The sequence below is a fragment of the Oryza sativa genome, chromosome 2, assembly GCF_034140825.1.
Source record: "Oryza sativa Japonica Group chromosome 2, ASM3414082v1".
Taxonomy (NCBI): Eukaryota; Viridiplantae; Streptophyta; class Magnoliopsida; order Poales; family Poaceae; genus Oryza; species Oryza sativa.
Window position 1 is genome coordinate 4,238,669 of NC_089036.1, and position 26,001 is coordinate 4,264,669.

General features: G+C 42.8%; 1 protein-coding gene and 1 long non-coding RNA gene across 3 annotated transcripts; one reads left to right on the top strand and one right to left on the bottom strand.

The window, feature by feature from the left end:
* Positions 1–3,784: 3,784 nt before the first annotated feature.
* LOC136355450 (uncharacterized) lies at positions 3,785–5,733 on the bottom strand. Its single transcript, XR_010739702.1, has 3 exons — positions 5,454–5,733; positions 4,201–5,324; positions 3,785–4,033 (listed from the first exon to the last, which is right to left on the bottom strand). It is a non-coding gene; the product is annotated as an uncharacterized lncRNA (long non-coding RNA).
* Positions 5,734–17,985: 12,252 nt separating this feature from the next.
* Positions 17,986–22,338, top strand: LOC4328482 (squamosa promoter-binding-like protein 5). Of its 2 annotated transcripts, none has more exon segments than NM_001409347.1 (3): positions 17,986–18,867; positions 20,172–20,362; positions 21,236–22,338. In NM_001409347.1, coding segments are annotated over 3 exon segments (1,407 nt in total). In that variant the 5' UTR covers positions 17,986–18,109; the 3' UTR covers positions 21,694–22,338.
* Positions 22,339–26,001: the final 3,663 nt, after the last annotated feature.

The following is a 26,001-nucleotide window of genomic DNA, read 5'->3' on the forward strand; positions in this document are numbered from 1 at the left end:
CGCCGTTCGGCCGTCGCGTCGCCGCTGCCGCGCCATCGCCATCGCGCGTCGCATCACCTGCCGCGCCGCGCCCTCGAGCCCCGTGCCGTCGCTGCTGCCGCGCTGTTGCTTCTCCTCGCGCCCTGCGCCCTACCGCGCCGCGTCGTCGTCACATCGCCGCGTCGAGCCCTGCGCCGCGCCACCCCGCCGACGCCATGAGGCCACCGCCCCTCTCCCCTCTTCCCCATTATCTCTCTCCCCCTCCCTTATATAAGCCCCCCTACTCCCACTCTTCCCCTTCATCCTCACCTCCTCTCCTCTACCACGCCACCACGCCGCCGCCTCCACGCCGCCTCGCCATCGCATAGAGCCTCCGCGCCGCCGCCACGAAGCCGCCGCGCCGCGCCACACCTTGCGTCGACGTCGCCACCGTCGCCGTCGCCGCCGTTGCCGCCACCGCCGTCGGTAAGCCGCCGCCTCCTCCACTTGCTCGGCCGCCGTCGCCGCCCCGGGTAGCAGAGAGCCGAGAGAGAGAGAGAGAGAGAGAGGGAGAAACCGAGGGAGAGAAAGAAGAAGGAAGGAGGAGAGAAACCGGGAGGGAGAGGGAGAAGGAAAAAGAAAAGAAAAGGGAGAGAGAGAAGGAAAAAGAAAAGAAAAGAGAGAGAGAAAGAAAAAAAAAGAAAAAGAAAGGAAGGAAAAAAGAAAAAGAAGGGAAGAAAAAGAAAAGGGAAATAGATAGGAAATTAGAGGGAGATTAGGGAAGTTTAGAAAATTTAAAATAATTAGCATTTGGTTATAGACTAGTTATAGACGTAGAATTAAGAAATTTAATATAAATTATAGATTATTCTAGGTAATTTCTACAGGAAATCAATTCGCGGTAGTAGTTTAAATGTAATTAAGAACTAAACGATTAGATGAATTCTTATAGACTATTATAGATTATTTTGGGTAATCTCTATAAGTAATTGATTCACGTTAGAAATTCGGATTTAATCACTAGAAATTTTAGACGTATATTATATTTAGTCGTTTAGTCCTAGACAAAAATTAAATCGTATAATATTATAAGATAATTTTAGGATTCCGTCCGATATTTAGCTTGCGATAGAAATTTCCAACCTATTATATGGATATAATGCTCGGGTAGATTAAATTAAAAACTTATGATAACAAAATATTTATACCCGCAAAATAGTTTAGGATATAAAAATCGAAATTGGGTTTGCCCTAGTTCGCGAATAGTAAAGTTAATATAAAAGAATCGACTTACGCGTTCGACTTCCATTTGGATTTATTTGGATTTTTATTTGAATTCTAACCGAATTCAAATCAATTTTCGCACGTAACTATAGAGCCCGAGGGAGTTGCGGATCCAAGTGAAGGCCAAGACCCGCAAGACTTTGAGCAAGGCAAGTCATCACTATTCCTTGAACATGTTGATCCCAATTGCGAAATTGTTTTGTTTACAAATAAAATTGCATGCAATGATGAACATCCTACTTGTGATTATGCCATGCCTTGATTATTGTTTGCCCCTTATTCCTTCGTAACCATGTTTACGTATGAGTCCCTAGTCAACTATGAAAAATGCTTAGAAATGCTATTCTAGAATCATGCATACTCATATTTGTCAAATGCTATATGCTTGGGCAATTATCTTTGGGAAGGTAATTGAGATGCGGCATGTGGAGACATGAGCGCCACATTGCCATGATATTGAGGACATGATTTGTGAAAGGAGAAATAAACTAAATAACTGTTTTCGACTGGGGCGGACGGAGGATTTGGGTGGTATCTGGAAAAGGCTAGTACCGTCCCCGGTCAATTAAGGACCGAGCCATGAAGTTAAGCATGAAACGACCCTCGTACAACCGTACTTCTCGTATGGGTATAGACCTAGCGGAGTAGATAGCCGAGCGGAGGCAGTATCCCTGCATAGATGGTTCACCCCTGAGTGAGGCAGGTGCGCTACGGTGGGATAGCCGTTGAGGTAGGGCCGAGAGGCGTGCCCTACATCGGTGTCGCCATTGGTAGGACTGCCATGAGTGTGTGAGAGAGAGAACTTAACTTGAGCCATAATTTAATATGTGTGTGAGACTTCTCTTTCCCGGGAGCGCCAGAACTCCTCTCACTGCTAGAAACATGGACGCCTAGAGTGCATGAGAATTTAAGTTCATGGAGCGGGTACTGCCAATGCGAGGTTATCAAAAGGCTTTGCCGTGGCGCGTCTCATGTGTTGGGACGAGGCTCATGTGTTGGGCAGTCGCGGAGTGCGGGTAAAGTGTACATCCACTGCAGTGTGAGTAAAACCAAATCTATTCGAATAGCCATGCTCGCGGTTATTGAGCACCGGGACATGTATTACACTTGGCTAGACTCTAAATCCTTTAACTTGTGTGGGATGGGATATTGCATGATGATTTTTATGCTGATGGAGCCACTTCCTGAGAGGCGGGAATGTGGACGTCCTGAGAAAACCATAACGACTCAATGGTGGGAAGCTATCCTTGGGATCACAATGGATGGTGGACAGAACCGTCATTGTTTAATATGAACACTGGTATTAAAACTTGATCAGTCTATGCTAGGTCTTAGGCTTGTGAAAAGAATTACAAAACTTGCTTTGCGCAAAAGAACCATAGCCATCCTTTGAATTCCTCTGTCATGTGCATCATTGCTGTGGTGTCTTGCTGAGTACGGTTGGTACTCACCCTTGCAAATATAAAATTAATCAAAAGCGGGAGATGAAGCTTCGGAGGATCCCTATGCCTACTACTAGGAGGGAGATGAAGACGATGGCACTCAGTAGGTCTTAGTTACGGTCGTTGCCTGTGGCAATGGCGTGCCGCTGCTTTAACTCCGCTGCCTTACCTACTTCTGTTTTTGGAATGTATTCCGAACCGCTCGGTCCGATGATTTAAGACTGTGCCTGCGGGCTTATGATGTAATAATTCGTACTAGACTCTCGTGTATGTGCACTTGATATTTCAGCTATGAGTTCGTGCGTACCAGACTACTTGATCTAGGGAAATGATACTGTTTACACGATTGATTCCTGTTATAAAAACGGGGGTCCACAACATATAACCTTCAAACTTTTCCATCGCATCATTCCAATTTCAATCAAACTTTCAATTTTGACGTGAACTAAGGCTCTGTTTATTTCACACCAAACTTTCCCCCAACTCCCAACTTTCCATTACATCACATCACATCACATCCAAAATTTTCCTACACACATAAACTCCCAACTTTTTTTCCAAACTATCAACTTTTCTAAACTTCTCCCCAATTTTAGAAACTAAACACAGCCTAAACACAGCTCGAATAGGGAAGCATAAACGCATTGCAACTTCACTACCAGGGAGAGGGAAGCTACTGTGTGCCAAAAGCTCTCGGTAACACAGCGAAAAAACACGGGAACAGAGCTTCCCGAGAGCAGACACTCAGCGGCCTGACACCTTTACCGTGCAATATTTCCCGTGAGACTACGCTTGTACACTCGGTATGACAAGAAAAATTACCGGGTGAAAGCACTTTCTCGGTAACAATGTATTGTCCGGCACAGGATGGGTTGCGGAAACGGAACGGGGGTGTTACCGAGAGGTACTAACTCACGGGAAGGAATAAAATGTTACCGTGTGTTGTAGTCAAACACACGGTACCGTTAGATAACTTACCGAGAGCTATTAACACTAGGTAATATTGAATACGTGATTCTAGAAATTTCATAAATTCATTATCGTACAACACTGAAACGCAGCAATAGGCAAACATGAAAAGCAGAGCGCAAGGATACATCACAGGAACATGTCATGTGGACATTAGCTGCAAATTCTCCCAGTATTAATAGGAACATCATGGTACAATAACAAAATATTAATGAATCTACAAACTCACTGCACATGATGCAGTAGAATATATGATTCTCAATTCTTACAACCTCTCCCAATGAGGCAATATATAGACAAATGCTAGTGGCCGACTAACCAAATGTGTTCATTGACATCACAGATCAACTCTTTAGTGTTTTGCCATGATTGTTATATGCCTGAAATTATAAAAAAACATGTTTAGTGCCAAATAAGATTACAACACAACTAGATTATTTAGAGGTCACTATTTGTGGGTAGTTCACAAAATAAATTTTCATTTGGGACTTGGGAGGCAGGTTACAACAATTTTGCATTGTGATCTCCAACTAAGTGAAGTGTGTACCTTAGAAATATTCGTCAAACAAGATATTTCTATGGATGAATTAGAACAGTAGGATTTTGCAGTCATTGTCATCATGTTGAACAGATGATTCATTGAGAATTTTCAAGTCCTTGTCATTGCAAATTTCTTCAGTATTCCTGCTAATGGCAACCTTCTCAAAATCATTGTCAAGTTCTTGACCAAGGCACTGTTTATTATGGAAATATTGAGTTTCAGAACTAAAGTTATCAAGTAATTAATTGGTTTGCATTACTATTCTAGAGTTTCAGAACTGAAGCTAGCTAGATTTCCTAATATGATATGAGGATATGCATGGTCTACAGCCACCAGTAGGCTAAGCAGTGACATTTGTATCAAGGGACATGATTATGCATTGTCCGCACTCAATCAACAAAGGATTGGAAGTTTGACTAAAATTGGAAGTTTGAAGAAAAAAGTTGGAAGTTTATGTGTGAAGGAAAGTTTCGATGTGATGGAAAAGTTGGAAGTTTGAAGAAAAAGTTGGGAACTAAACTAGGCCAAAGTATATGGATGTGAAATTTAAGATTTCATCTAGAATGTAAGCCTCTGATATGGGTGAAAAATAAACTATTCTTTTTTTTGTAATAATATTTTTTTAGTTGCAAATTATCTCAACTGTGTTCTTTTGATGACAGAGAAATAATAATTGAGTATTAACTAAGAAATAGGATGAGCTAGAATTCAGAACTTCACTTGTGATAATTGAAGTACATATGTGCACTAAAGAACAAGAAATTTCTAACCACAATTTCTAAACTTGGCGACCGGGGAAACACTTAACCAAAGATTAAGCAACAGAAAATAAAAGTGGAAAAGAATTACATCCTTCTTTGCTGTTAAGAAACCAGAGTTGTGCATTCTTTCTCTTTGCTCTGCTCACATCAACTCCCTGAGCCAGTCGGCAAGCCTCGCGACTGCTGCCGCCGCAGCATTCCTGTGCTGCTAGTTGTGTCGCTCAGAGCATCTCTCATATAAATTAAAATTGCAGGCACATAGAGAAATCAGTACAACCTGAAAAATGTTGCGTCCCTCCGGGAGGAAAGGGGATGCACGGCACCAGCTGCAGCCTCCAACTGGATGGGGCACGTCACGGCGTCGTGGATCTAGATGCAGCATAGCGCCCATTAGGATGTCACCATATTACTAGATCCAAAGAGAAAATGAAGTGTATTTTTCCAAAATCAAGAACCATATTTGCATAAAGATGCAAGAACCACTCAACATACGCATACCACACAGATTGGGAGGAAGCAGTTGCAGCAGGCCTCAATGCCTAGCTCGATGATGATTGGGAGCCTTGTTGAACGGATAGACAATGGCGTATAAATCGCAATGGATGGACGTGGACGTGCAGGGCCGTGCTCGCCGGCCGTGTGAAGGGATGAGGATAGGGACGCGCGGTCGCATGGCTGGGATGGCTGCCTGCGACAAGGCCGGCGGAGAGGGGAAATGTGAGGAGGCGATGAGAGGAGAGCGAGGCGGCGGCGGAGGGGGAGACTGGAGAAGAGAAGGGGGAGCAGTTCAGGGGTAGGGTTTTGTGGTGCTATTTGGGCCAACTTTTTACTGGCCCACTCGAAAATTTACTGTGCAGCCAAAAATCGTGGCGCGTCATCCGCTCGCGCCAACGGAAATCATCGGGCGCCAAAGAAATTTCACGCGCCGTCCACCCCGGCCCCGCCAATGGAAATTTCACGCGTCGTAAAAAAAAAACACACCCCGTGCCAAAAAAAAACACCGCGCGCCATCCACCTACGCCAACGGAAATCACCGCCCGCCAAGCAAAAAAAAAATCTGCGCCAAGCCACGGTAGAAACGGTGGGTCCCATGGTTACCGAGCGGTTTGGCATGGCATAGCGTATTTTTGTCTTCCCGAGTTTTTTTCGTCGCTAACACACGGTATGTTTGCAATGTTACCGGGTGCAACGTGCTACTCTCGGTAAGTCACCGAGTACTAGCAAAAACTCCCGGTAACAGGGTGAGGCACACGGCAGCTTCACAAGCTCTGGTAGTGAATTCGCAGGCGTTTTGTGGGCGTCGGTATCCATGCGTAAACGTACAAGTGTACCTCGCGCACATTAATTAACTCCTTCGCATCGATCGACAGCGGCGTAATTTCGTATCAAATACATTAATGACGCAGCTACAGATATGATCCCTAGCTAAAGCAAGATCCACGTAATGTGCACGATATTTAGTTAGCTGTTGCATACTTGCTTCTAGCTATGTAGTCCTCTTTAATTTGAAAAATAAATAAGAAAAAGAACGATCGATCGAGAGCGTCAGAGCAAGTGAATCGTCTGTCATTACCTCTTCAACTTTTAGTTCATCGTATTAAGCTTTTGATTAAACTCATTGGTGCTTAATTATATAAAGGATTAAATTGAATCTATGCTAAATATGTCATTTTAGATAAATGCCATTATTATTTATCTATTTATATCCATGTCATTAGAATAGGATTACGATCATCATCACCATCATATTTTCCGTCCTCATCCCCAATTTCTTCTTCTCCTCCTCCCTCTCTCCCTTCCCTCCTGCTAGCCGGCCATAGGCCATAGCAGCGGGCTAACGCCATTGCCACCCCACACGTCGGTGATGGTGAGGCGTGAGGACGCGGGGAGGCCGGCCACAGCAGCGGCGCTGACGCTATCGCCGCCCCACACGCCGGTGACCGTGAGGCGTGGGGACACGGGAAGGCCGGCCATAGCAGTAGTATGCCTACGCCATCGCCCCGTCATTGCCTACATAGGGAGTCGGTCGTGTGGTGGTTGTCCCCGTCGCCGTGAAGTCGGTGCAGGAGCTGGCTCCCACTCCCTGTACTGCACCGAGATGGCCACGTGTTGGCAGCTGGACGGCGTAGATGTTCTACGTGTGAATTGGAGCCAGCACTTGCGCCACCGCGCTGGCTGCCACCTCCCCATTCGCCTCCCTCATCAGTGCCCTTCTCGCCGCCCACCGCATCTAGCTCAACGAGATGGGGAAGAGAGGAGAGGGGACGATGAAGGAAGAAAATTGAACTGACATGTCGGTCCCACATCTAGAGATATTTTGGTCTATATGATGACAGAAAATATGATGTGATGGTATGTTCTAATTTTGTACATATTTAGGAGGCATGGATACACATCGATGAATATAGTAATGACATTTATTAAAAATGGCAAATTTATAATGGTATAAATTCAATTAACCCTTATATAAATGTAGGCGATTTAATAGGTATCAGAACCAAATGTCTCGAATTTAAATCTTGTCTTAGGTTCAATTAAATAAAAAGTTGTAAACACTTTTATTCAACGCTTAAGACATGAGGGGGTAGGATCGAGTTGTAGCATAAGTGATCTGAGCATTCCACGAATTCTACACCACTAAATTTTTATTTATTTATTAAAAATAAATTAGTTTATGGAAAAACATTTAGAAATTACAGTGCAGAACACGATTTTAAGTGAAGAATACTTAGTTTTCTCGGTGGAGAAAAAAGAGCTTTCGTGCCCAATAAGTTGATACGGTTTTCATTATTGTTCTCACTTTAAACCTCTGTTTTAATTTCTAGAATGCACAATGCAAAATTGAAATTGGGAAATATGTATATATCAAAACACTCTTTACTTGAAAATAATAAAAGGATTGTTTTGGTGGAGATTACTGTTACGACTGAAACAAGTTCAATTAATTAGTAGCATTAATTAATTTTAAAAACCACAAACGGCTATTAATTATTATGTGGGTTCCTTACTTCATACTCCTACTCAAGCTCCCTAGCTAGCTACATGGAGTAATAGCTAGGTATAGGAATAGCACTTGTGAATACTACACATAGGCTGTGTTTAGTTCAACGCAAAGTTTGGATTTTGGTTGAAATTAGAAATGATGTGACCGAAAAGTTGTGTGTGTATGACAGATTGATGTGATGAAAAATAACTGAAGTTTAGATCCAAACTTTATATCTAAACACACAGCCATATAATAGTGAGCAGCAGCTCTACCACAATCCTCTGTCCTCTCCTCCCGTCGACATGCATACTACGCATGTAACAGTAAATTGGTTAGGCAGTAATTGCCTGCCCACACTTAAATACCCTCTTTGTGCTGTCAAATCTTTCCCCCTCTGGAATTTAGGATACTCTCCAGTGAACAGTAATGCCATTGCATGTGATGTTTGTACTGCACTTGCTGCACATTGCATATCATCAAAATATTTCCAACTATGTACCTCCCTCCACTCCCAAATACAAGCATTTCTATTATTTAAATTATATACACACTATATAAGTACATTGCATGAAATCGAATTATTTTCAGCCAATCAAGTGTTAGGAGGGACTAATATTAATGAGGTGACTGGTTCTCCTTATCATTAATCTTTGCTAACCAAACTAGAAATATTTATATTTAGGAGTTGTCTGGCTGGTAGCCACATTTTGTTACAGTTTGTCATGCTTATGGGTTAGATAAGCTTGATCAACTTAAGAGTTACTTGGTTCAGACGTAGTTGTGGAGAGATTTCCTTCCAATAAATTAGCTAGGTTTCACGCGTCATGACTTAAAAAAAAGTGTGGAAAGATTCTCTCAGACTTGATAAGTTACGTGTGATAAAGATTTTGATCACCTAATGCTAAGCAAATACGATAACTTTTATTGACAAATGGTGGTAATACTCGTGTTCATTTCTCCTGAAAATGAAGATGAAGATGAAGATTAAGTTTTTTACGCAAAACGACGTAATATTAACGTATAATTGATTGAGTTTTAATTATTACAAACTTGAAAAATAGATTAATATGATATTTTAGAGCAACTTTCATATAGAAAGTTTTCGCACGAAACGTACCTTTAGCAGTTCGAAAAACGTGCCACGAAAATCTTAATCTTCATCCAACTCTTGTTGGAGAAAAGAACAGGACCGCAGGTATGAATCTAGACATGTGGTATGTCCAGATTCGTAACACTAGAAAATGTCTCATCCGACTCTAGGTTTTTATATTTTGGGACGGATGGAGTACTTTTTTTAAATGAAGTTTTGCACACGATGTAAGGAGAGAAACATACAGGTGGGAGACATGATCATTCTCCCCTGGTTCACGCACGCGGTGCATGCGGCTTGATAAGCATGCGTGATGCATATGCGCCAACGATATACTCCCAGATAGCTACCAGTTGATATTGCAGATCGAGCTAGCTGCAGATTTCCCTGCTGCTCGATCCTCTAATGATCTCATCGGAGGCAGTAGGCAGTGTGGTCACACTAGACAATTAATATTGTGTGGATCAAACAGAAGAAAAAACTGTTAATCTGAGTAAATTAATTAATTTTGCAAAACTAGCTGTTTGTATGTTGTGGACATATGAATCTAGGCGAGTACAGGAACGAGTATATGGTATAAGGTGAAAACCCTAAGCTATATGTCGTCAGTGACACTAGATCTAGACGATATGGTCGAGGCCTAGCTCAGCTAGCTCTTGAGGATCTTTCAGAAGTTGATTCAATGCGGCTTATGACTCATACAAATTATTATACCATATCATATTGAGATTATGATGTCTTAATTTCTTCTGAGAGGTCTTGTATTTTATACTTCTAGATGCCCCTGTCAAAAAGAACTTGAGAGATAAGCTAGGATACGAACCAAGAAGTTTCATATAAGATTAGATAGCGTTTATATATCATTTCCAGGATCACTTTCAATTTTTCCCGGACTAGCCACCTAATCAATTACCATGCTCATAATTTTCATGTCTTCTAAAATTAGTCTTAGGTGCAACACCCTTAATGCTTGGTATCTATAATGGATATAATCAATATTAACATTATCGGACATATATATGTTGTATTACCATACCATATCATGCAGAGAATTATAGATACGTACCATATTACTGCTTCTTCTTTGCTAAGTAGTAATACTCCCTTCGTCCCAAAATATAACAACTTCTAGCCTCTAACATTTATTCTAAAGGAAAAAGTACGAATTACCCCCCTAAACTATCGCGGTCGTCTGAATTACCCCCCCGAACCACAAAACCGGGCATTCTTCACCCTCAACTATACAAACCGGACAAATTACCCCCCTCGACCCAATCCGCGGTGGTTTTGGTCCACGTGACGTACGCGTGGCAGTCCAGTCAGCACTCTATTTATAAAAAAATATTGTAGGACCCACCTGTCATCTCCTCATCCTCTCTCTTCTCTCTCTCACTCTTCCTCTCTCTCAAATGGGACGACATGCGGCGGCGTGCCGGGGAGGACGCGGGCACGCGCTGGCGGTGGACGGGTGGTGGCGGCGGCGCTGGGGAGGACGCGACGGCGGGCGGGCGGCGGCGGACGCGGCGGCGGGCGCGGCGGTGGCGGCGGGCCGGGGAGGACGCGGTGGTGGACGGGCGGTGGCGGCGGCGCCGGGGAGGACACGGCGGCGGCAGGCGGCGCCGACGAGGGGGGATGAGGAGGAGGACGACGACGAGGATGCAGCGCACGGCGGCGGCGGGGGAGATGACGAGGACGACGATGAGGATGGCGACGAAGGTGCGTCGTCCCCGCTGTGCCCGTTGTCCCGACGGCGCCACACAGAGAGAGAGAGAGGGGGGGAGGGGGGAAGCAGCGCCGAGCGGCCACCTCCTCATCCCCCGCCCCCGGCGCTCCGCCACCTCCTCGGCACCGCCCACCGCCGCCGCGTCCTCCCCACGCTCCGCCTCTCCGCCATGGCCGCCGCAGCCATTGTCCTCGTTGTTGTCCTCGATTGCTCCGTCGCCATCCTCGTCATCCCCCTCCGTCGCTGCCTCCGCGTCACCCGCCGCCGCCGCCGCCGTGCGCTCCATCCGCATCACCCGCCGCCGCCTCCGCGTCCTCTCCGGCCCGCCGCCGTGCGCTCCATTCGCGTCACCCGCCGCCGCCTCCGCGTCCTCCCCGGCCCGCCGCCACCGCCCGCCCGCCTCCGCGTCCGCCGCCGCCCGCATCCGCCGCCGCGTGCTCGTGTCCTCCCCCTCACGCTGCCGCGCGTCCTCCCGTTTGAGAGAGAGGAAGAGTGAGAGAGAGAAGAGAGAGGATGAGAGGATGAGGAGATGACAGGTGGGTCCCACAATATTTTTTTATAAATAGAGTGCTGACGAGACTGCCACGCGTACGCCACGTGGACCAAAACCACCGCGGATTGGGTCGAGGGGGGTAATTTGTCCGGTTTGTATAGTTGAGGGTGAAGAATGCCCGGTTTTATGGTTCGGGGGTAATTCAGACGACCATGATAGTTCGGGGGGTAATTCGTACTTTTTCCTATCCTAAAATAGTAACAACTTATTCCCTTCTCAATCAATCACAATCATCACATATTTAATTACCTACCTTTTAATTTGATACCCGTATCTAACCCTAAAACTTTTTTATATTTTAATTAGGATGTCGATAATACTTCTATTGACACTGTCCATGGTCGTTGAGAGTGCCCTAGCTTGTACCAAAGAGACATGCATGATTAATTATAATTAATATGATATAACAAAATTTATAATTGGCATTAATGCACTGACAAAATTACTGCATGTCGAGTTACTGGCCTGTACTGCTCGTCCAAACAGGTTCTCTAAGGAAACCATTGGTCTTTATTTAGAGGAACATCCAATCATGTCTATACCCAAACTTAATGGAGCGTTTGTATAGCCGCGCTGCAGTGAGAACTGATCCACTCACCACTCCTTTTTCATATAATTCAAAAGAAAAAAATATTATTTTATCTCTACTACTTTTAAAAACGAAGTCATCCGCTTCTTTATGTATACGTACATAATTAACCACATACACATATGTAGGATATAGTATTTTATTCTTAATCCACTCACCCAAACAGTCCCATGCTTTATCCTCAATATAATCCAACTATCCATGCAATTCCCAATTATATAGGATCTGCCTATTCTAAAACATAGGCATATTACTAATTTATATATAGAGAAAGACGCACACACCACTATATATCCACACACCCATGACCATGAGCGTGGACACACACTTAAACTTAAGGAGACAAACTCTGATTAAAAGCATAGTAACGTGCATATATCTATGAACACCAAGATTTAAATTCTTGTGGATGGTATTAATTGTAATCGCGCCTCTGTTGATGTGAACTATATATAATCTTAAAGTAGAAAAAAGTTTTACATGCAATGGTGATATATATGTACAATGCAGTGGTGACTGGTGACATGGCAATTTCCAAATGATGATGAAATGTACCTGTATTTGCTTTTGTGGTATCTTCTTAATTACTGTTTATATGAAATCTCCTTTACGATTCTTGAGGAGGAGGTACCGATCAATAACTTAGGCCAATACTCCTATTTTTTTCATTTCATTTTTGCAAAGTTGGCGGGCTAAGCGATCGAGCTTTTTGTTGGACATATATATTCTTGGATGCGATCAAAATTTAATGATAGCAATTATGTCAGGAGAAGTACTAGGCTATACACATTTAAGCGTGTACTATCGATTGACATAACTATTCCAATCTTGTGCTTCTAATGCAAAAAATATGATAGTGTGTGTTGAAAATTAAGGCTCTATAGTGTCTTGTTCTCTTTATAAGTAACCGCACTTGAGAAATGACCAGGGGTCTTCCAGCTAGCTTCACAAGGTGGTGGGCTAGACGATCTGGGTTCAAAACCTCACCCCTTCTAATTATTTGATATTAGGTCCTTCCCTAATATTCTAGTTTTTTTATAAGTAACCGCACTTGCTATAGCTAGTACCATGCAGTCCCCTAGCAATTAATACTAGATAAGCAGCGTGTCTCAAAACTCAACAAGAGAAAATATAGAGAGATCTCAACAGCATAGGATGCTCATTCCTGTAGTATAGATTGCGAGAGACTAAGGTTGAGCTCATCAAGACACACTACGTACCAAAAAGCATAGTCTGTTGTATATGCTTTTTTTAAGTAAATTCTATAAGACCTTAGTTTTTTCTAAAACAAAACCTACAAAATCTTAGGTATTACGATCAAAATTTCACAAAACCACAAGGATATATTTTGACGTGCATGTTGCATATAACCATAAAGTATTATGGCTTCATATAGTTTCATTAACCAACTTTTGTTTCATTGATCATACAAATAGTAGTAATCTAAATTAACTATTTTATATTTTATTGCAGTACTAAGATAAATGCACTAACACACTATGGTTTTAAGAAACCTTAGAACCAAAATACTCATGGTTATGTGACGCATACCAAAACTCACATGTGGTTTTTAAACTACAATACCTACGGTATTATGAAATTAACTCTTTTTAGAGTTATGGTTTAGGGCTCCTTAATTTAGAACTCAAGAGAAATAAATACGTAACAGTCGAATATATCATGATTTTAAAATACAGAGAACACTAGAATCATGACTAATACTCCCTCCGTATTTTAATGTATAACGTCGTTGACTTTTCGACCAACGTTTGACCATTCGTTTTATTTAAAATTTTTATCATGCTTAAAGAACATTTGATGATAAATCAAGTCACATTAAAATAAATGATAATTACATAAATTTTTTAAATAAGACGAATGATCAAACGTTGGTCGAAAAGTTAACGGTGTCATATATTAAAATATGGAGGGAGTATTATATATCTTGGAGGCTTAAGAACGGTCATATATACCACCACCGATGCGGGGGAGCTAATTGTACTCGATCGATCGGCTAATTGATAAGAAAACAAAATCAGGTAATTAACTAAGTGTAAAACAAAATAATACCTAGCTATACACTCAGCTGAACCAGGCCACAAGGCAGGCAGAAGTTCTCCCTGGATGCATATGTCTCTCCTCCTGTATATATCGATCGTGTCCTCCCTTCGTCTTATATTACCCTTCGTCTCATAATATAAGGAATTTTGAGTTTTTATTTACACTTTTTATCACTCGTTTTATTCAAAAAATTTTAAAATTATTATTTATTTTTTTTGACTTGATTTATTATCCAAAGTACTTTAAGCATAACTTTTCGTTTTTTATATTTGTATAAATTTTTTTTGATAAGACGAGTGCTAAAACGGTGTAAGCAAAAACTTAAAATCCGGAACGGAGGGAGTACGTTCTAGCTAATTAAGCTACTCTCACTATCACACATCACGGAAGAATAATCCATATATCCCTCTGAAAAAAACTGGCTGCAGGATCGATCGATTAGAGGACAAAAAGGCCAGCCACCTCGGTCTGGGTGCTCACGCTTTTCCCGATCGATCAGTACTACGTGAATTGAATGTGCATTACCTAGCTATACTGCGTACAGTACTTTCTCTGTTGCTCAGTGTGCACACTACTATACTGTTTGGACACACGCACACACTGATCAGACAGTGTGGCCATGGCTAGCTGCATAAACCTCTACTTGAGCAGTACTACCTGTGTACTCCTCAGATAACGTTTAGGAATCTTCCAACTAACTTTACAAGGTGGTGGGCTAGATGATCTGGATTCAAAGTCTCACCCTTTCTAATTATTTGATATTAAATCATTCCTTAATATTCGTGTCTTTTACTTGTGTGCTGCTCGCTCCGTCCTATAAAATAAAATAAATTTTAGAAAAAAATATCCTAAAATATAAGGGATTTTAGAATTCCAAGACAATATTATATTCTTCACCGGCCTATCAACCTTATTCATCACCTACTAACTTTTCTACTTCATCTGTTTCATAATGTAAGACTTTCTAGCATTGTCCACATTTATATAGATGTTAATGAATCTAGACATAACATCTATATAAATGTGGGCAATGCTAGAAAGTCTTACATTATGAAACGGAGAGAGTATTACTTTACTCTTTCACCCATCACCTTTTATCCCATCACATGTTCATTTGTCACTTTCTTAATTTTTACAAAAGATAGTAGAGGCCCTGTTTAGATTCCAACTTTTTTCTTCAAACTTCCAACTTTTCCGTCACATCGAACTTTTCTACATACACAAAATTCCAACTTTTCTGTCACATCGTTCCAATTTCTTCAAACTTACAAATTTGGCGTGGAACTAACACAGCCATATTATGGGATGGAGGGAGTACTTCATATACCAAAACGGTATTTGTGTGTCAAAAACGGTATGCAACTCAACAATACTTAGGACTTATTTGGAATGTATTTATTTGTCAAGCTACAACCTCTAACCTGGATAGCAACTGGAATTAATAAGGCAAAAAAATAATTTTAAGGTATGAGCTTTTATTCTTCTACTTTGAGCATAAGAAAAGATAAACTTTACAGACTACGGTCCTTGAGAGATATCAAATTTCTTTAATGTAAAACGGTGTTATGAAACAAGGAGTCAGTTGTCGCATGAGAGAATAATGTTTAATGAATTACCGGAATAGGGATGACGATTAATCGGAATTATGCACTGGTGGAGAAATCATCTTTGGTCGGTCGACCAAAATCCACAATAGTCCCGGTTGCAATAAAAACCAGGACTAAAAATGATCTTTAGTCCCGGTTAAAAACACCACACCTATTTTACTAAAAATCATCTTTACTCCCGGTTCATCCCGTGTCAGTAGTTTGTCAGGGGGGCGAGGATCTTTAGTCCTGGTTGGTGACATCAACCGGGACTAAAGATCATATTTATAGTCCCGGTTGATAATACTAACCGGGACTAAAAATTATATTGATCTTTAGTCCCGGTTAGTATTACCAACCGAGACTAAAATTTAATACGTAGTATATAATCTTTATCCCTTATTCTCTCTTACACTTCACAGATCCGTTCCCCTTCCTATTCACAGATCTAACTCCTCCTCCCCTCCTCACTTCCCATCCGCCCCTTCTCCCCTTCCTCCTCCCCTCTCCTCCCCTCCTCACTTCCCATCCCATCCGGTGGCCGACGGCGGCGGCCCGGCGGCCGGCGGGGCTGTGGCGGCGGCGGCCGTGGCGGGTGGCGGCCATGGCGGGCGGCGGCGGGCTGGCGGGTGGCGGTGCCGCGCGGGGCGGCGGCCATGGCAGCCGGCGCCAGCGCTCCCGGCGGGCGGCCGGAGGTGCCACGCGCGGCGGCGACCGTGTCCTCCCGACTGCCGGCCGGCCTCTTTTTTTTTTCTTTTTTTTTATAATTTGTGATTGATTGAGACGTGTAATTTTGTGATTCATGCAAATTTCATGGATATGAGATGTATAATCTATGATGTATTTGATTTGTGTGTATTTTTTAGGATTTGTGATGTATTTGATTTGAGTGTATTTTTTTTAGGATTTGTGATGTATTTGATTTATGTTTATAAGTAACTTAAGCTTTGGGATGTTACTTTGAATTGGGGATTTGGGGATTGATTTAGGGATATACATGGCACTATATTCGGGAGAAAATATAGAGATTAAATCTGGGCAAAAGAAAAAAAAAGCGCTACTCTCTCTTTAGTCCCGGTTGGTGTTATCAACCAGGACTAGAGATTCCTCTCATTTTTCCCGGTTGGTAACACCAACCGGGACTAAAGATCGATCTTTAGTCCCGGGTATTTGAACCGGGACTAAAGATAGTGATCTTTAGTCCCGGATTCGTACTCCCGGTTGGAAAACCGGGACTATAGGGGGGTTACCAATCGGGAGTAAAAAGGCTTTCTCAACCAGTGATGGGGAAATTTGTTGTATCCAAATATATGTACATGTTTTATAATACTATGCCCTTCTTTGGATATTTAAATGCATACAACTATATGTAAATATTTTCATATATACTATTTTTAATTGAACAATAAATAACTTGATACTAACCCAAAATGTAGCTTTCAACACTTGTAATTGAAGACTAGACACACCAGGAAATTCGATACCTTCCAGTACCTCATTAAGAGCCATAAAAACACTGAGTAAAAAGAAGACTGGTTGATGTAAAAACCCTATATTAATTGTAAAATTAAAGGGAAAAAATCCAAATATTCCCCCTAAATTTTGGATGGAATTCTATTTGACACCTGAACTTTAAAACTAGACATCTAACCCCTTAAATTTTGTAATACAGTTCATGCTACCTTCTAAGGTGGTTTTACATAATGGTTTTACGTATTTGAGATCTTACATAGTTGTATTTAAATAAGTTCAATATATTTACGTATCATCAATTGTAGGCTGTTAATTTATATACTATACAATAATGTTATAGTATTGCTACTCTAGTATTTCTCTTTGCTACTCTAGTATTTCTCTTGCGAGTAAGAGCAAACAAGGGGTAAAAAGAAACATTTAAGTGAAAAATTTACATATATGTTTCAATGCATATTTCGCATGATCAAAGCTCAGCCAAAACATATGCTAATGAGATAACGACTTTGTAAAACTACCTTAAGGATCCGTATGAACAGTACTATAAAGTTTAGAGAACTGAATGTCCGGTTCAAAACTTCATGTTGCTAGATGGACTTTTTTTTTTTGAGAATTACACAGTACAGCGCAGACACTCACAACGCACGCGCTCTCACCCCTATGAACACACGCACACAAACCCTACCCCTATGAGCATTTTCGAAGACTGGGCCGGTAAAGTTTAGGGAACTGAATGTCCCGTTCAAAACTTCATATTGCTAGGTGGACTTTTGATTTCAATTAAAGTTTAATTAGGTGGTTATTAATTAGGACTTCTTTTTCAAATTTAAAATTTGATACTGCTTAAATTACAAACCCAACCTAAAACAATCAAACAAGCACAGTAGTACATGCACTGGCCTCTCTCTCTCTCTCTCCTCTGCCTTTTTAAGCAGCCACACGTCGAGTCGTCTCCTCCACACAGATCGCACACACCAGTAGCTGCACTAGCCCACTGTGATCACTAGCTACCGAGCTGCACTGCACTGCACACAACTTGTTCGTCCCGAGTCCCGACCACCACTAGCTAGCTCTCGCACGCTCGCCGCGCGCCATGATGAGCAGCAGGCTGAACGCCGGCGCGATGGCGGTGCCAGCGGCGGCGGTGGCGGCCGACGTCGTCGACTTCGGGTACGCCGCCCCCATGCCGCCGCCCTACGTCGGCTTCGACCCAGCCGGCATGGGCGGCGAGCGCCAGCTGTTCCAGCACGGCGGTGCATGCCATGGCCTCTACGACGGTGGCCTCGACTTCTCCGCCGCCGCGGCGTTCCAGGAAGCGGCCACTCTTGGAGTTGGCCTGCCGGGCGGCAATCTGCTGCAGTCCCTGGCGCCGCCCGCCGCCGCCGCCGCCACGCCGTCGTCGCTGCAGATGCCGATGATGATGTCGCTGCCGGGCCTGCCTGCGACGGCGGCCGACGTGTACCCGTTCGGCGGCGGCGGGTTCGTGAAGCGGGAGGATGGCCCCGTCCTGGACGTCGTCGGCGGCGGCGGCGGCGGGAGGATCGGGTTGAACCTCGGCCGCCGGACCTACTTCTCCCCCGCCGACGTCCTCGCCGTGGACCGCCTCCTTCTCCGGTCGCGCCTCGGCGGGATGGGGATGGAGATGGGGATGGGCATGGGCGTGCTCGGGCTGGGCCTCGCCGCGGCGGCGCACCACCACCAGCCGCCGCGGTGCCAGGCCGAGGGCTGCAAGGCCGACCTCTCCGCCGCCAAGCACTACCACCGCCGCCACAAGGTCTGCGACTTCCACGCCAAGGCCGCCGCCGTCCTCGCCGCCGGCAAGCAGCAGCGCTTCTGCCAGCAGTGCAGCAGGTTAGCTCCGATCCCGCGCAACCATGTCGCTGCCAGGTGGGACCCAGCAGGCACACGTGTCGCTGCCAGGTGGGACCCAGGGCACAGCCACACACGCACTCACACACTTGACATATAGCTGATTCAATTCCGTACGAGATGAACACTGCAGCAAACTGTTGAGATATGTTTGCTTGTCTTTTCCGTTGTCTCCTTGCCAACCACGCATCTCACTCACTTTCCATGCATGCATGGATATTTCTATTTCATCAGGATGGATCACTGTACATTCAACCTACTTCATCCCTTCTAAAATATACTACCTCCGTCCCAAAATATAACTTTTAGCTATAAATCTGGACACACAGTTATCCAAATTCATAGCTAAAAATACTTATATTTTGAGACGGAGAGAGTAAATAATTTTATATGGACGAGACATTTCCTAATACTACAAATTTACGAATTTAGACAGAGAGCATGTTCACACTCGTATATTAGGGAATACCCCCTCCGTCCTAAAAGAAAGTCCAATCCTAACTATAAACCTAGACACATATATGTCCAGATTCGTAGCTAGAAGTTGGTTTTTTATGGGACGGAGTAGTATGTCATATTCATTTAAAATCTCTTATATTTTGTAATGATGGAGTAATTATATAAATAGCTCCCCAGATGATTTGCATGCATGCAATTGAGCTTAATTATGATGAAAAACAACCTGATCACTAGCTAGTGGTAGTGTATAGCTACCTGCATTATTAATTCATGGCCATGCAACAGAGAAAAAGCTTTCTTTTCTTCAGTTCTTGCTTTTCTTCTCTCTGTACTGTGAGTTCATCATGCATCAACTGTAAAAGAAAAAGGCTACTAGATGAGATATTTTGATCCAAGAGTTTAATCTGAGGTCAGATGCTAATTACTAGTATTAGATGATGCTTGCATGCATGTCAGTCAGATCAGATCAGAGAGCACAAGGCAGTGGTTGCACTTTATCACTGTAGCTATACCTAGCGCTGCATGACCAGTGTAGCACACTCATCATTGCAACTCATCTGACGATCCATGGATGGAGATACATGGCCCCTATATATATGTCCCAGTATATATTACTGTATAGGAGTACAGCTGACAGATTGTACACCTACTAGCCCCTACATAAGCAGTCTCTGTATCTGCATACATTGGCATATTTACGTGTACATGCAGTGCGGATGCATATGTATTACAGTTAATTTACAGTAGTAGCAGTGTCCATTAAGTCTAATTTGGTACTACATTTATATATTCAGTTTGATTTAAATTTGTGTTCTTAATTTGGACAGGTTTCATGTGCTTGCTGAGTTTGATGAGGCGAAGAGGAGCTGCCGGAAGAGGCTCACCGAGCACAACCGCCGCCGCCGGAAGCCCACCGCCGGCGGCCAATCGTCCAAGGACTCGCCGCCGCCGCCGCCGTCGAAGAAAGGGACTGACGCCAGCATCGCTAGCTCCTACACCAGCTGTGACCACCACAAGGGTACGTACTATACTAAAATTTAACTCAATTAATTAGTTTGGTCCTCAGAAGGGAGAACACATTTGAAATAATTCAAAATCTAATTAAGTGTGGCAATGCTCAATATATAATGCTGAACGTTAGATCGATCTGAAAGCAAAATTCAGATACTGATGTTTTCAAATTTCAAACTATGTACAGACTAGATTAATGCTCTTCTTAAATTAACCATTTAGATCAGAGAAGAAAAATATACAAATTAAAGATGAACTGAATCTTTTTTTCTATAACTAAAACACAGTCAATAACTCACCTCAGTTTGTAAAAGGGAAAAGTACCATCAGGATCTGTTACTCTTCACTGTTTTTGACCCCAAGCACAAGCCTTGCTATTTTTTTTCAAAAAAAAAAAAAGAAAGCCCTTGCTAAATTTTTTGTTTTTTTTTTAGAAAAGCTAGGTCGTTATATAACGTCTATTCACCAACTTGTCTATATAATGGAGTGCTACTACGTACCATAGTCCATAGATACGATCTTTTGTGCAAGAACGTGGCAAATATATATACAGACATAACACATATGACTTGACAGTTGTCACGCCTAGCTAGATGCTACAACCACGTACAACTAGCTGATCGATCATGCACACTTCGCGCCAAATTAAGCTTTCATGCACCTACTATAGCTAATACTCTAGTTAGCAAAGTACGCGTCTTAAAATAAAACAACCTAAGATAATATGGTATATAACCTAATATAACAATCTAGATAGAAAAATGTTCATATTTGTTAAACTAGATTATATTTAGGTTGTTTTATTTTTGGAACGGAGTGAGTAGTTTACGTCGCAATTCCTGCATTATTCTACATGTGATCATCATCTCTCTTCGTGCAGCAGCTGCGAGCACCACGACGGCCAGCGGCGTGAGCTGCCTGCAGGAGCTTGCAGACCACCACGACGTCGGCGGCGGCCATCAGGCAGCCATGGCGGCGGCGCCGCCGCCGACGCTGTCCCTGGCCGCGCTGCCGCCGCAGGAGGAGGACGACGAGGACGAAGACGGCGGCCTCGGCAACGTCCTGATGATGCAGCAGCACCATCAACGGCGGCGACTGCAACACGACGGCGACGGCGACGACGATGTCGCCGCCGCCGCCGCCCACCACCATCTGATGAGATCTCTCGCGCGGCAGCAGCAGCAGCATCGCCATAGCAGCGGCTGCAGCAACAACAACGACGGCGACGACGACGACCACAACAACAACAACAACATACTGTCGTGCTCGTCGGCGTCGGACCAGCAGAACAGCAGCAACAACAACAACATGCATTTCTTCGAGGTGGATTTCATCTAGTCGTCTCGAAACCAAAAAAACATATTAATTCGTCAGGGTAAATATCCTTTGGAATTAATTACCGATGGTTTTTTCGAACCGATTCACGTGAAAATCCTGTAAAATTCCAAAGGAGATCTCGATTGGATTGATATGTACGTGTACATCTGTGTTTTTCAGAAAATTTAGAGATTGGTCGATGGGAAGTAACGAGAAAAGGGAGTAGAGATAGGCTGCTACTGCTGGTTTGACTGCATTATTATGAGACGATGAGTTGAAAAGAAAGCAGCTAGCTGCTGTTGCTGCTGCAGCTGCAGTTGCTAGCTAGTATTAGCTAGGTTCGTTGCATGCGATAGCTAGGCTGGAGTGAGTGTGTAGCTAAAGTTTGCTTTTTTTTTTTCTTTTGGGGTTTTCTTTTCACTGTGTTAATTTGTACTTGCTCTTGCTGCTTGCCCTTTTTACTAGAGAGGGGGGGGGGGGGGGGGGGGAATAGTGTGCAGCTAGCATGTGTTTTTTCTTTGTTCTTTTGCCTTTTTGGTGACAATATGTAAATTATGTTGCTGTGCATCATGCTCCTTACAACGAAACACTAGCTCTGTTTGCATCTCCTCTTGACTTGTTGTAACTTGTAAGATCTTAATTTTAAATGTCGAATAAGTTCATGATTAATTATCTCCCTTGTCTCGTTGAGTTTTTAGACCATTATGTTGACAGATCTCTGAACATGTCCCTGGTCTGGAATTCTGGAAATAGCTCTTTGAGCTCCTTAATTTGGTGATTATGGATCGCTACTGTCTAGCTAGCTAGCTCCCCTAATTAGTCACAGCAATTAATGTCCTGTCCAAATGGGAGCTGATCACTTACAAGTGACATTGTCTATACATAATACTCCCTCTGTATTTTAATTTAAATTTTAATGTATGACGCCGTCGACTTTTTAACCAACGTTTGACCATTCGTTTTATTCAAAATTTTTATGTAAATATAAAAATATTTATGTCATGCTTAAAGAATATTTGATGATAAATCAAGTCATAATAAAATAAATGATAATGACATAATTTTTTTAATAAGACGAATGGTCAAACGTCGATCAAAAAGTCAATGTTGTCATACATTAAAATACAGAGGGAGTATATATAAAAGACGATAGTGATAGTGGTAATCAGGGTACAAAATTATTAAAAACCGCTTGCTTTCATATAAAATGGAGATTTCGAGCTAGCTAGAGATCAAATGGCTTGGTAAACCAATCATTTTTCTTTAAAAAACAAACCAAATTTTAGTCGAATTTCACCGTTAGTCAAACCATTGGTACTATCAAGAGCGGTTATCGAGGGTGGTTCTGTTTAGTTAGCCGGGTGGTACCATCCGACAACGGAATTTTCTATATATGCATATGGAGTATTTGTTTTGCTTGAAATATGTTTTGTTCGACAATTAGATCGTTTGTTTGTATGTCTTGTAATAAGATCATTTGAGCAATACAATTGAAAACTGTATGAAAAATTTAAAGTTTATATTTTTTTTATATACTTATTCTAGTTCTAGCTAGATGAGAATTAACTATATATAATTAATTGAAAATATAGAACAAATAACTTTATGTGCCTTGAGCTAGGCTGCAATAAGTTGTACTGATCACTATCTACGGAGAACCTATTTGAGTTGCGTCATATATAAGGCATAACAAATTTTGAATTTTAGAACTTGATATGATTTAGGGTTTTCTTACGTTGGTTTCGTTGCTTAGCCTTGTCTTTTGGACCGTTAACACTAGAATTGTAAAAAGTTCGCACCATAAAATACCTCCCAAGCATGATTTCTAGGTTTAGTTAATGCATGCCTACAATATTACTACTCATAGCATAGGCCGGCCATCGATCTCATAATGAACGTTGGCCTCATCAGCAGTGAATAGAAAGGGTGAACATATCTTTCTCAATAACTAGGGTATCTCTTCGTATTGAAAGGCGGTAGGACCAGCAACGACACACACACACAGTTACTGCTGTACTGCAGTAGGAGTAATAACTAAGGATTTCAATTGAAAAGAAGAGATGAAAAGTACTACTAGTATCAATCAAGCAGGGACCGGACCAAGATCGCATCACATTGTTTATCTACATGCCGCCATCGATATATGCCTGCGTGTTTTAAATTTATGGCAGTGAAATCTAACGCTCCAAGAACATTAATTCAAAAGCTAGAGATGGATCTCGATCAGTGAACAAAATCCATTAGGTAGTTCATGCCAAAATTGAAAGTTTGGTTGAAATTGGAACGATGTGACGGAAAAGTTAGAAGTTTATGTGTATAAAAGTTTTGATGTTATGGAAAAGTTGGAAGTTTGAAGAAATATTTTGGAACAAAACAAGGGCATAGATAGTTCAGGAAGAAATTTTGATTGATATATAGACAAAAGCGATGATCTCATAAAAGCTTGAGATACCAGCTGCTGGATCTTTTATGAGCTCTATCTGTGCTGGGACCCAAATTCTCTTTTCTTACGGATATTTAATTGTACCAACAGTTCGATCAACCTCATTGTAAATATGCTCTTATGCACTTAATTAACAAATTAATTACCTGTAGTACATGGGAGAGATAGATGGACCAAATATATAATACTCCCTATAATGGCTTGTCAGGACTGATCAGGAGTTGTTACAACAATTCAATTGCTTCTGCAGGCCAGAATCAGAAAGAAATCACACAGCAGGATCTCTCCCCATTTTAATTACTCCTCTCTTGATCTCTTCCTACAATTGATGGAACCAACAGGCTTTTCTTTCCCGTTGATCCCGTCACACGCATGTATATATATCTGAATCGTTAGCTAACGAATCAAGCATATTCAATGTTCATAGGATCACCCCCAAATCTCTCTCTCTCTCTCTCTCTCTCTATATATATATATATATATATATATATATATGAAAAAATACGAATTACCCCCTGAACCGTGGCAGTTCATTCAGCATTCTATTTATTAAAAAATGTGAGACCCACCTGTCATACTCCTCCCACTCTTCCTCTCTCTCTTCTCTCACTCTTCCTCTCTCTCACGCGCACGGCGAGGCAGGGCGGAGGGGCGGCAGCGGCGAGGCAGGGCGGAGGGCAGGCGGCGGCGAGGCGAGCGCGGAGGCGGAGGAAGCGAGGCGGTAGCGAGGCAGGGCGGCGCACGGGGCGGGCGGGTGAGAGAGAGGAAGAGTGAGAGAAGAGAGAGGTAGAGTGAGAGAGAGAGAGAGAGAAGAGACTTGACATGGGCTGTCAAGTGGGCTAGCCCAACCATGGAAGCTGGTTAAACCAGCTTCCATGGTTGGGCTAGCCCACTTGACAGCCCATGTCTTGAGGTCCATAAAGTCTATCCGTGACAGGGTACCATATTTTTTTAATAAATAGAATGCTGACTGGACTGCCACATGTACGCCACGTAGACCAAAACCACCGCAGATTAGGTCGAAGGGGGTAATTCGTCCGGTTTGTATAGTTGGGGGTGAAGAATATCCGGTTTTCGGGTTCAGGGGGTAATTCGGACGACCGCGATAGTTCGAGGGGGTAATTCGTACTTTTTCCATCTAGATATGTACTGTCTGATCTGTTCTGAAAACAATGACATCCTAAAATACGTACAGACACACATCTCTCAAAAGAGGACAGCTAGGGGACGGAATACCGTTCATCTGACGGTATAGTTTATGATCTTGATCGTGCACGACATTCTGCTACCCCCGCTTCTCCGAAGGGACGCGGCAGTAGTGCTCATCTAATCAAGTCTCCTATCTGGGTTAGTTTGGTTGCACTGTGAGGAAGCGGGACTGGTTGGCCTATGTGGGACACAGCTAGTCTGATAGTAATAAAAGAGTTTTCTTATTGGTCTACACACTCTGATGTGGACTAATAATAGTCTAGTATCTCGTTAGGTCATATGCTGATGAGATTGGGACAATTGATACATATATTCACAATAAATATTTTTTGTTGGGTCGTGTGCTAATTAGGGTGGACCAATAAAGATACACACATCTACAACTAGTTATTATAAAGTACGGAGAAATCATGTACTTATTGTCACGCCCCGAACTAGCCCTGAGCGGAACTAGCCCGTGACGCTCCAATTTAACCTGTTAACCGATACCAGTCCCAGGAAACAGTGCTGGTATCACAGGAAGACAGTATATCACAGCAACAGAGGTCTCTTTATTACAGAGTAGGAGTACAGTCATGTTGGGCTGCGGACAGATCCCGAGCTCGCAACTGCATTACAAAAGGGAAAGCGGAAGCCAAGACTTGGACCAATCATCACAGGCGCGACTTGGGAACTAG